The sequence below is a fragment of the Mus pahari genome, chromosome 1, assembly GCF_900095145.1.
Source record: "Mus pahari chromosome 1, PAHARI_EIJ_v1.1, whole genome shotgun sequence".
Taxonomy (NCBI): Eukaryota; Metazoa; Chordata; class Mammalia; order Rodentia; family Muridae; genus Mus; species Mus pahari.
The window spans coordinates 153,126,484-153,139,117 of NC_034590.1; the positions used below are offsets into that span (position 1 = coordinate 153,126,484).

At 48.7% G+C, this 12,634-nt stretch overlaps 1 protein-coding gene across 2 annotated transcripts in view; it reads right to left on the minus strand.

Annotated features, from left to right (window-relative positions):
• Positions 1 to 12,634, minus strand: part of Slit1 (slit guidance ligand 1) — a 143,989-nt gene that overhangs the window by 107,742 nt on the left and 23,613 nt on the right. For both annotated transcript variants that reach the window (XM_021209708.2, XM_029534854.1), the window contains exon 4: positions 10,652 to 10,723. In XM_021209708.2, the coding sequence (XP_021065367.1) occupies positions 10,652 to 10,723 (72 nt within the window). The remainder of the gene's footprint in view (positions 1 to 10,651; positions 10,724 to 12,634) is intronic.

Genomic DNA, 12,634 nt, shown 5'->3' on the forward strand with positions numbered 1-12,634 from the left:
CACCACCACCACCACCACCACCATCACCACCACCATCACCACCACCACCACCCAATTATTAATATTTTTTTTAATAAAGAAGATGTACAGCTCATAGCCAAGTCTGTGAGTACTGCTAGGAAGCTGTTGCCGAGTCACCTCAGCAGAGCCTGCTGTCGCTTCACAGGCTCTGGTGACTCTAGCCTGACAGTGGCTGTCTTATAGCGAGCCCTGGCACTAGACGCAATCTGACCCGTAAAGCCCACTCTCACACTTGGGTGTGTGTGTGTGAGGGCCAGCTCTGGCTGGGGTTCTGGAAAAGACAGTACAAAAGAGCCAGGTACTTGGGAGAGACTTGGGGGTATCTGAACCAGTTTTTACTGCCCCTTTCCCCAACCCGCACCTCCAAGACTACTTGTAATAATAGGGACACTCTGAACCCCCTGGGACCAAGACTAGGCTCCTACAGGTTCCTCAGTAATGCTGGGGATGAAGCCAGACAGCTATGAGGTGGATGGACATCCAGGAGTCCCCACCTCGAGACGGATGCAAGAGTCGGGGCAGGAACAGCTAACACAACAGTGGTTCCTGCCTAGAAAAGATACATATATTTTTAACTTTCCTCAGCACACATCCAAGCCCAGCAGTTGAAAGAATTGGGTTGTTAAAGTATCTGCATCAATAATGTATCCTCCCAAATCAATCAGCTGCCAGGCAGGGCTTCTTACCCCACAGGCTGACTACAGAGTCTGCCCACACTGCACGGCTTAACAAACCAAAGACAGCATGCAATAGCACACTGAATTCTAGCACAGACTTGGAGCGTCCTGAGGAACTCCACCAGCTGTCCTTTGAGCTCCTTGGGACCCCTTGCCTTGATGTGTCCTAAGATCTCCAAGCAGGAAATGGAAGTACCCGAGCTACAGTGTTCCCATTTCAAGGAGGGGACAAAAAGGGATGCTAGGTCCCAGGCTGTCATCATCAAAACTCCAGGGCATTTCAGGCTACAAAGCCCCCCCCCCTCTCTCTCTCACACACACACACACACACACACACACACACACACACACACACACACACCACAGGGCCCATCAGACCCTACCTACGTGCACGTGACTATCAGGGCTCCCAAGTCCATCTTCATCAGAACTCCTACCCACCTCCTCCAGCAGCAAAGAACATTCTTTTTCCTCAAACACTGGATCTGTACTTCTCTAGCTCCTGGAAGCAAGGGTCATGTTCATGGCTTTCTGTGACTGCCCTCATCGCAGGGCCCAGACAACTCTTTCCACACAGCACTTAAAAAGCCGGCAGTAGACGCTTTTAGCCTGCACACCAGCACCGAGCCCTGGGCAACCTGCACGGTGTCTGTTGGCCACAGGCCAAGGCTGAACCCAGGTCGTGTGGAAGCAAGTGCGCTGAATAGGAGCCCGACCCAGATGCACAGCGTGGATCCCCGAATCATGGAGGAAAGGGAGGAAAAGCCTGGTGCTCTCCACCCCGGCTCTGAGCAGGAACGTGGCGAGGGTCACCAGCCTGACAACCCATTTACGCCAAAGAAAGCAAGGTAACCCCAAGCCCTGTGTGAGACTCTTCAGCCGGTGAGGAAAGGAAGACTCCGGATTACAAAGAATACAAACGGGCTATAACTGAGGTTCCAACGGCTGCTCAGATGGCACAGATGGGCAACGCAAGCCAAGGGCCATCTGCGGCTGGCTGGATAAAGGGAAGGTGGCGTGTCCAGACGGCGGAGTATTATCTAGTCAGTAAAATGAAGAAATGTTGGTACAACAGTGCCATTAAGTCCATTTACGTGGCATAGGACTGGCAAGTCCTTGAAAACAGAAAGCAGAACAGAGAGGCAGAGCCACTGTTTAAAGGAGACAGGTTTGGGGAAACCACATCTACATGTGGACAGTGGTGATGGGGTGCAGCTAATGCCACTGGAGAGTAAGTAGCATTCTCCCTGGTTAAGACGACCGACCGCTGTATATGTTTTACTACAGTGTCATAAACGGTCAAGAGGGCACGGAGGAAGCAGTAACCAGTCCTCCCTATGAAGGAGGGGCCAGTTCAGACCACTGAGGGAGAGGCCTGAGAGACTGAGCTGGGGGCCAATGGCCCTCCCACCCTGTCTCAGGTGCAGGAAGCTGGGAGAGGAGGTTTTACAGGGAGGGCCTAAGCCTTACCTGCTTAGTCACCTCACTGTCCAAGAACTTCTGTGACTCCCGCTGCCTGTCAGCAACTCCAGATTCCCCCTAGAAGAGTTTAAGTCTGAATCCATCTATGCTTGTTCCCAGGGGACCTCTCCATAACACCCTGAGCAGTGAGAACCCTGCTCATGGGGCAGCTGGCGTCCTCTGTGTCCCCGGACACTTCCACTCCCATGTGTCACTGCACTCCTCAGGACTTAAACCCACCTTCCTAGAGACCTTGGGAGCACCCTCTTCTTGACAACTCTCTAGTTTCCAAGGTTTTCTGTGACAAAAAGCTGGGTGGCCTGGTGAGCCCGTGTGCCCAGCATGTCCCCTGCTTCCAGAGCCAGATCTGCCAACAGTTGGCCATGCTGTACTGTGCTTAGCCCGGTGGGCCTCAGTTCCCCCGCGGTAAGACATAGGGTTGCACAGAATTGTAACAACTGAAAGCAGAGAGGAGTTGGAAGTGTCTGGCATGAAAGACTGAACAGATGGCTGTGTAACAACCCCACGTTGCAATGATATTAAACTTAATTTTTATGTGCTTATTGGAGAGATGACTCAGTCGATAAAACACCCGCCACATAAGATTGAGGGCCTGATCTCAGATCCCCATTACTCTCATAAAAAGCCAGGAACAGCAGCTCACATCTGTAGCCACGGCACTGGGAGAAGGGTTGAGGAGGAACACGGAAACAAGTACATGTCTAGAGCTCGTTGGCTAGCCGGTCTAAATGATTAGTGTGATTCAATGAAAAACACTCTGTCAACACCTGAAGTGGGGGAGGACAATGAGAAAGATGCTGGTCACCAGCTCTGGCCTCCACAAACACACATGTCTACACATACACACACACGCACACACACACACACCTGTATGCATATATATATGTGTGTATGTGGGCATCTGCACACGCATGCACACACATACACACTAAACACCCATAAGCAAACTTGAACACTAAGCCAGGCATACTAGTACACACCTGCAGTCCCAGCACCCATGACGCAGAAGCAGGACACTAGTTCATGAGTTCAAGACCAGTGTGGTCTATAGAGTCAGTTGCAAGCTAGCTATGGCTACACAGTGAAATTAGTGAGACCCTATCTTTTCTTTCTTTTCTTTTCTTTTTTGCCATTAAATTTGTGTTTCTTTGCCCCAAAGCAATCGGTAACCTTAACATCCTAGGTTTTCATGCACCAATATGGATAATTGTTTTTCCAATTTACTCAATCATGGTTTTGCCAGTGTTAAATCTCCATAGAACATGCTTATTAATTAATGCATGCTCCTATTAACATCTTTTCTTCTTTTATTTTTCTCTTCTACATTACATCCTGACCACAGTTTTCCCTCCCTCCATTCTTCCCCCCACCTCCCATCTCCCCCACCTCAGATCTGCTCCTCTGTGTCCCTTCAGAACAGAGCAGGCCTCCCAGGGGTATCTACTGAACATGGCATAACCAGTTACAACAACACCAGGCACAAACCCTCATATCAAGGCTGGACGAGGCAACCCAGTAGGTAGAAAAGGGCCCTAAACACAGGCAAAAGAGTCAGAGAGATGCCCCGACTCCCACTGTTAGGAGTCCCACAAGAACACCCAGCTACACAACCATAATGCATATGAAGAGGACCTTGAGACCCTTTCTTAACAGTAACCCAAACACACATCAAATTTTTTTAAAATAAAAAGTAAAAATATTTCCATGCTAGCTGAGACTTTGTTAAATGCCTTCCTTGATGGGACAACTAAATCCCTTGTTCATTAATTTTCCAAAGTGCAATACCTTAGCAAAATGATTTGTGTAGACTTCAAAATACAAGAGAAAAACCCCTTACTCCCTACGTCTCCCCAAGCTGCCCCTGCCTGCCTGCATCTCCCTGCTTTGTCTTCTCTGGCTTAAGAATTAGGTCTGCCTTGCACTGCTCTGTCCAGTGCTTTAGCTATGCCAGTACAGCGCCCTACATTCACCGGGCATCCTTATAGCACCACCATGAAGCCCTTTGGAGGGGGCTCACCCTGGCTGTTCATAACTGTGAAAGCCAGCATGATTCTGAGCCAGTTTGGGGCTGGGCTGGGTCCAAAAGCGTGGGCCAGATCTGAGTGGACGTCCATCCATGCTGAGCACAGGGGCTTGCTGGGCATACAGCTGTCAACAGGAGGCCAGCTGCCCTGCCCTTTTCCCTGAGGCTCCTGAGTCAGCCCAGTGGGATGCTGGCCTTTTTTCGCCCGTCTTGACAGCATGCACAGATTTAATGGTGGGAAGGCACTTTGCGAATCCAGAGCACTCAGTAATTGCTAACTCGTTCTCCCAGATTGCGCTCTGCCGGCTAGAGAGGTGATCATCTGCTCTGGGGGTTGACGCCCTGGGCTCTCACACTCCAGCCAGAGCAGGCAGAAGTAAATACCCAACAGGGGTCTCCACTTAAGTGTGCCCCCAGCACACAGGGGAGCAAGGCCTTCCTAAGCAGGAACCAAAGAGAAAGAATGTGATAATAGGGGCCCTTCCACCCCTAACTAACGTGGGATCTGGGACAGCAACCTTGACCCTGAAAATCTGTATGAACACACACACACACACACACACACACACACACACACCTCACTCTATTTTGGACACAGACTAACCATAAGACCATGGCTTTGGGATCAGATGGGCCTGAGTTCACCTAGATTCTCAGGACTCTTGTCTGAGACTAACTTAACTCTAAGCCCAGACGGTAGTCAAACAGATTCCCTGAAAAAATAAATAAACAAAAACTTTGCAGAGAGAGAAGCAAGTCTGGGAGATAGGATCACCTAGATCTCCTGAGGTTGAAATAGCATGTGGAAATGACATTTCCATGGACTTCTACAGGGCTCAGTGACTAGAAGGATACCTTCGAATTCTAATAACTTCTCGAGAGTGGGTAACCCCAGGCTTCACAGATAGGTGCTTGTGTGCGCTCCAGCCTGTCTCCTCAGCTCTGACAGACAAGAAACCCTTCTCGAGCCTGTTTGGGTTTTTTGTTGGTAGTAGACAGGATTTAACTAAGTAGCCCTGGCTGTCCTAGAACTCTCTATGTAGACAAGGCTGGCCTTGAACTCACAGAGATCCATCTGCCTCTGCCCGAGGAGTGTTAAGATTAAAGACGTGCATCACTGCTCCTGGCTTGGAGGTTTTCGGGCTTTTGTGTTAATTCTGTCTTGGTTTTTTACTGTGTCTGTCTGTGGTATGCATGCATGAATACGGGCGCATGGCATGACATGCATGTGGCGATCAGAAGTCAGTTCTCTCCTATACCGTGTTCCAGGTCAGACTGGTTGTCCAGTGTGCATAGACAAGCACCTTTACCTGCTGAGCCATCTTTCAGCTACTCCCCAGAGCTTTATGACACAAAGAGAATGTGGTAGAAGCAGAGGAGTCCCCTAGAGATGACCCTGCTTGGGCCAGCTTCTCCTCTAACCATTTACGTAATGCCACTTCTATCGTTAACACCTTGTGCCTCTCACAGGCTTCCTCTGTCTCTGGACAAAGCTCAAGAACTTTCTGGAAAGAGGGGTGTTAAGAAGTGATGGACGCCTAGCAAGACTCCTGGGGACGGCGCAGACGGGAAGGAGGCCCCATCAGAGCTGGGGGCCACCAGGGAGCCCTACTTCCCACACAGCGGTCTGCGTCTTCTCAGAAGCTGGACAGGCTCAGCAGCTCTGCCTCCTGTCCTGGACGTGTGGCAATAGCGAGGTCACCTTCTGCTTCGGGTAATTTCCCTCGGAGGCGAGACAGATCCATTCTGTACAGCTATTTGTTTCAGTGGGTAGCCTCCTGCCTCTGATGGGGGCTGGGCCCTGGCGGGAAGGGATGCTTTGTTCTTCTGTCCAGTGCTGACAGTTTAATTAAACCCAGCTTGAGACGGGGGTCATGGGGGTCAGTCATTCTTCCACAGGGCTGGGCAGGCTCCACAGCCTGGCTCCCACCACCAGGACCTTGTTAATGAGTTATCGTAGTCCTTATGACAGGGATATAGACACACATGGGAAGCGGATGCTCTGGGCTGCCTCAATCACTGTCTGCCCCTCCCGAACCTGCAGAAATCTACAGAGACCAAGAAGTCAATCTGAAGCATAAGGGCTTCAAGGCTAAGCAGAAGCCAGAGAACCTGAGTGTCCAAAGCAATTTGAAGATGAGTAAAGGAGGTTGCCCGCCCAGAGAGCTTCTAGTCTGTCAGAGCTGGGGAGACAAACTAGAGCACACACAAGCACCCGGCCCCACCTAGCAAGGGAAGTCTGCGATTGGCCGCTATAGAGAAGTTATCAAAATTCAAACATGTTTACCCCCAAACCTGAGCCCTGTGTTAGTCCATGAAAAGGATACCCTCTGAGAATTGAGTGACAGATAAAAAGTTGGTCCAAACCAAGATAACCTGCTACCAGGTACAGCCGCCCCCACAGGCGACTCGGGTGTGGCATATCCCTCAGACAGCACCTATGGTGGACTGTCACCTCCTGGACAGGGGGACACGTTGAACCCATAAGGCCACACTTTAGTCTTTCTGCTGGCCAGCAGCCCAGCCTCCCTCCGTGACCTTTCTGGGTATTTCTGCAGGAGTATTTAAATCCTTCTTTTAAAAGATAAAATTAACCGAGTGAAGCCAAAGCCAAAGACAGGTCCCTGTGCAGTGAAGAGATGATGCTAAGATTCTAAGCTAAGGAGGAGAATGCTAAACCAGGCTGTGTCTGCAGAGACAAGGGAAGCCAATACTGATGCTAAGCTACACTCAAGGGCCTGGTCACTCTGAGACGAGGTGTAGGAGTTAGGTTTGTTCCTTGCAGAGCAATCCCAGCACGGATGTCCAATATACCCCGATACCTGCCATGTGCCACAGTGCTAATGATGCTGAGGCACAAAAGTTTTCATCTCTCATCAACCTCGCAACAGCCCTGGGACGTTGGTAGTTATTTTGGTCCCACAAAAGAGCAGCTGGATCCACAGGGCTAAAGGAAGCCACACCACGCCCCTGGGACTCATTTGTTTGGGGTTTTACGGCACCGAGTCTTCTCGTATACTAGGCCGGTATTGTACCACTGCGCTGCCTCCCTACCCACCAGTGTTAGTTTTAACTCAGACTCAGGGGCTTTCCATTAGCGTTCAAAGCTGGCAGGTTTCCTACCATAAATACAATACGTCCTTCTTAAAGAACATCTGGGAAACACAAAAGAGAAAAATCACCCGCAGTCAATCCCTGCTAGAATTCCGCAGTCATTTTCCATGCATTATTTAGAGTAATTCAGGGATCAATACAACTCTGGCTTTTGATATCACAAACATCTGCATGATTTGGCATCTCCCACGAAGGCCATTTCTGATGACTGCTTAAGTACTCCATCAAGCAGATATGCTGGAATTTGTCTAACCACTCCCCTGATATGAGGCATTAAGGTTATTTCAACGTTCTCTTCAATATTCTGAATATCGCTGCAGCATGCACACTTATACTGGGGCCTTATCCCCCTGGGGTGGATACTCAGTGGTGGAATTTCCAGGTCCTGGTTTAAGCCCATTTTCAGGTGCATTATGGGCCCTCAGAGTCCCAGTGCCTAATTCCAGTCCGTACGTCTAACTGCTCTGTGATCCGAGGCACAGCCCCTCTTGGGGACATCCGCTGTGCATTTGGAAGGAATGGACAGGCTTCCCGACACCAGGGGGACTGCTAGTGTAGAACACACCGTAGACACACTTAGCTTCTGTGAGCTGCACAGACAAGATCAGCTGGCCCACGGACCGCACCATCTGCACACCCTGGCCACACCCTCTCCAGCACATTTGGTTTCTCTGAAGTCCACTGCCACACTGATTAGCGGAGCACCCGCATGAAAGTCTTTCATTTTCTCCAGATGTAAAGGCTTAGTAACAGAGCCCTTCAAAGCAAAGGGAAAGTCAACAGAGGGACCAGAAACACAGCCCTGGTGCTGATCTTAACGTGCCTTCTTAAGGATTGCTGTGGACCTGGAGCTAAGAAGATCACTGCACCAGCTGAACCCACAAACCCCTGCCACCATTAGGCCCAAGATGGACTAACACCATCCCTATCCCCAAGTCTCCAGGGGTAGGACCCAAGACCCTACAGAGATCTGATCTATGTGGTTACAAGTAGGAAAAGGGTTAACACTGTGGTTAATGCAAATGGTTGGGGCAGTGAAGTCATCCTTACCCAAAGAGATTCCTGGGCTCCTTGGTGATACAGAGAGGAGCAAGACAGCAAGGTGAACTGAAAGAACTAGAAACATCCTCCAATTCCAGTAGCTGAGGGGGATATCTGCGCCTTAGTTCCTCCCCTGGGGAGTCTAGGAACTTGATGGTCATGCTTTACACAAAAAACCCCACCCCCACTGTCACCCCTACCAGTCCTCGGGCAGCATGCCCGAGAGCTTTGTGACTGGGGGGGACTTGTAATCAGATGTTTATGTCACAGGAACATGATGGGGATGAAGCAAAGAGTAGCAGCAATTAAACCTTTAAACACTCCCTTATCTGTCCCCATACAGTTACCGCCATGGTGCCTGGGTGAGCCCAGACACAAGAATAAGGACTCGACCAATAAAACGTTGCTCAGCTGGTCGCCTCCCATAGAAGTTGCCCTTTTCAAGATGGCTCATGCCGGAGGTGCACAGGACGCACAGGTGCCGTCATGATTTCAAGTCTTTGCTTGATGTTGGTGGGAACATGCTAGTGGGCATTCTCTGCTGAGTCCTGCCGGCTCCTATGCCTTGCTTACAGAGATGAGGGGATTCAGAAATATGGATGCTGGGGCATAGCTTCATAGTAGAATGTGTGTGTGCTCAGCACCCAGGAGGCCCACGGTCCCATCCCCAGCACCAAAGCAAAGTGGTGAGGAAGAGCGCGAGACAGGCCTGAAGGAAACAATCTCTCTTCGCCCAGAGTCAGCTATGGGCTGTAGCCCTACATAAAAATGTCCTCCTGCCAAATGCGAGGGAACAGATGCCTGAGAAGCAAGGCAGGAAGTATTCAATGTACTGGCTTCAGTGTGGAGCTTGGAAACACCATCCCCGCCCCCACAAGAGCTTGAGGCCACTGCTTCCCTTGGCTCCCAGCCCAGGGGATTGCCAAGAGCAGGTGTCCTCTTCTTCAGGCTCCTCCGTCCTTGAGTGGATTTCCATATGCCGGTTTGGTTACAGAGTCCGGCTACTTAATATTTGTTAAAGTGTGGAAGACCTTTGCTCCGAAATTCCTATTGAAATATGAAACGTGACGAGCGTTGAGCTAGGAGTCAAGGTCGCTTCACATCGACTCTAAGGAGACTGTTTGCCTCTCCAACCTTGTCTCCCCCAGAGGTAAAGCCGTGGGGCACTCTTTCTCACAGTCACAGGTGCCAGGTGAAGGAGTTTCTGTCAAGGAAACCTGCATTATCAGGGCCATGACAGACATCCATGGCCGGCCACCCAGGAAGCATGGCTACACACCCCAGCTCAACTTGTAGCACAGTACAAAGGTCAAGAAGAAACACTGGCTTCCAAAAGAGTTACACTGAGAAAACCCAGGGCCATCTGACCTTTGATGGACGTGCTGTTTCCCGACTGTCCCCCATTCCCTGTAGTGGTCCCCACCTGAGGCCATCAAGATTGTTAATGGTGATTGATAACCACCATTAAGAGGACTCAAAAATCTAACTCAAAATTTGAAAATCCTCAAAAGAAAGAAAGAAAGAAAGAAAGAAAGAAAGAAAGAAAGAAAGAAAGAAAGAAAGAAAGAAAGAAAGAACATCCTGCTATGCAAGATAGTAGTCCCATAATGAGCTCCCCACCACAGAGGCAGCCAAATGAAGATTCAGCTGCACTGGAAATTCCTTAGTAAGTCTCAAAGACTCCCATCCAACCCCAGATCCCACAAAACAGAACAAACAAACAGTAGAGCAACTCAAAACCATGGAGAATCACAGAGCAACAATTAACACGTCTCCTTTATACTTGGAAGAAGTGCATCGGTGGTCAATAAAATGATGGCTTTGCAGCCAATAAAACTACGGCTTTACACCATTGCTACTAAATCCGGTCACAGAGCCCACGATTCTAAAGGTAGACAGAGCTAAAAATAGAAATAGCTTCACGAGGGCTTAGTGGAATGAATAAAGGTTCAACCCAAGCAACAAGGGTGTCAGAGTGTCCGCAGCAGACTGTAAGCACAGTTGCAGACACGCCCTCCTCCATGACCCTCCCACCCACAGCAGTGTGTGCAGCTGGATGCACTAGGACTCTTTCAAGATCTTGCCTGGAGAAGTTCCCACACAGACTCCGATAGAAAGGTCTGGGCGGTGATACCCAGGTCCTGTCCTGCCAGTAGGGCACATGGGGCCAAGGTCAGAGTCAGAGTCAAAGCCACTGACTCTATCCTGCGCGCACGCACACACACACACACACACACACACACACACACACACACACACACAGGGTGGGTAGCAACCCACGAGTGTAACTCACAGTCTGGATAGAGCCTGGTTGTTCTGAAACAGTAGTTCAGGCAACACTTGCAGCTGGTTGCGGTTCAGTCGTCTGGAAAAGGTAAAAGGAGAGAGTCACCTAAATGTCAGGCGATGGTGGAGGACACTCAGAAAGAACCGCATTCCAAGTCACTAGGACCTGGACTGGAATCCCCAGAGGGCCAGAGTAGAGTCCCTCAGGAAAGCATCGTCTCTTAGGCAGGGCTCATCTGTGAGTGGCCACTCGGCCATACAGCACCGAGGAGGATAAGACACTAAACACTACAGCAGCCTTTCTCCTTTGTTTCCCATCATCCCCTTCATGATCCACAAAGAGCTGATCCCAAGACGATCCCAGCTGGGAGTTGGGTCCTTGACTCTTTGAAACGTGAGCTAACTCCTAATGAGGTAGGGATGCTAAACATCCGGGTACCTAAATGCTTCGTCCATGCTTGCCCAGGTAGCGTTGGTGTTTGACTGGCGGGCTGGGTTTTTCTTGTGTTTGCTTGTTTTTGTTGTGGTTTTTATTTTTATGTTATTGTTTACTCTGGTTCTTTTTAAATGAAAACTAACTTCTATTAAAACTGAAATGCTTTCAGATGAGCACCGGAAAGCATGCCTTTAATCCCAGCACATGAGATGCTGAAGCGGGAAGATCATCCTGAGCTTGAAGATAGGCAAGCCTACATAATGAGTTCTAGGACAACCTGAGACAGGCTGAGACCATATCTCAAAAGTGGGGTGAACTTAAGATAGATGGATAGATAGGTAGATAGATAGACAGATAATAGATGGATGGGTGGATGGATGGATAGATGATAGATAGATAGATAGATAGATAGATAGATAGATAGATAGATAGATAGATTATACATGGATGGATGGATAGATGATAGAGAAATAGATGATAGATAAATACACAAGTGAGATTATAAATAGATAGATGATAGATATATAGATAGGTGATAGATTATAAATAAAGAGATAGATGATAGATATATAGATAGATGATAGATTATAGATAGATAGATAGATAGATAGATAGATAGATAGATAGATAGATAGATAGATAGATAGATAGATAGATGATGGATGCTTTTAAAAAAATAAAACCTCTACATTGGATGTGGTGGCACAGACGTCATTTAATCCCAGTATTCTGGAGGTAGAAGCAGACAAATCTCTGTGAGTTCAAAGTCAGCCTGGTCTACATAGTGAGTTCTTGAACAGCCAAGGCTAACAGAGAGATCCTGACTCAAAACAGCAAACAAATATATAAATAAATCAAAATAGGGGGAAACCTCAAATTATGAGGAAAAAGACACCCAAACACCAGCATGCCCCTTTCCAGACAGCTTTTTTCCTTGCCAAGCAGAGATTTTATTTCAGTGCTGAGAAATAAACCCAGGCCTCATGCACACTAGGAAAGTGCTAGAAAACTGAGCTATACCTCAGCCATGTTTATTGCCAATGCCCAAGGTGGTGCTTTCGAAGTTTTTATTCTTCTAGGGCAGTGGTCCTCAACCTCCTACTGCTGTGAGCCTTTAATGTGGCTCCTCACACCTTGGTGCCACCTGGCTGAACAATTACTTGTTGCTACTTCATAACTATAATCTTGCTACTGTTATGAACACAATGTAAATATCCGATATGCAGGATATGTGATATACAAGGACCAGTTATTCCCAAAGAGGGCACAGCCCACAGGCCGAGAAGCACTGTTCTGGGAGCAGATGAGAGCATCACCTACACACAGGCAGGAGCCAAAAGTCTGCGTCTGGAATCTGCCTGACCGGAAGACTGAGATCACAGAAAGGATCCACATCTGCTGTGGGAAGATTTCTTTTTTACTGTGTTCTTTAAAAAAAAAAAAAAAAGATTTATTTATTATTATGTAAGTACACTGTAGCTGTCTTCAGACACACCAAAGGAGGGCATCAGATCTCATTATGGATGGTTGTGAGCCACCATGTGGTTGCTGGGA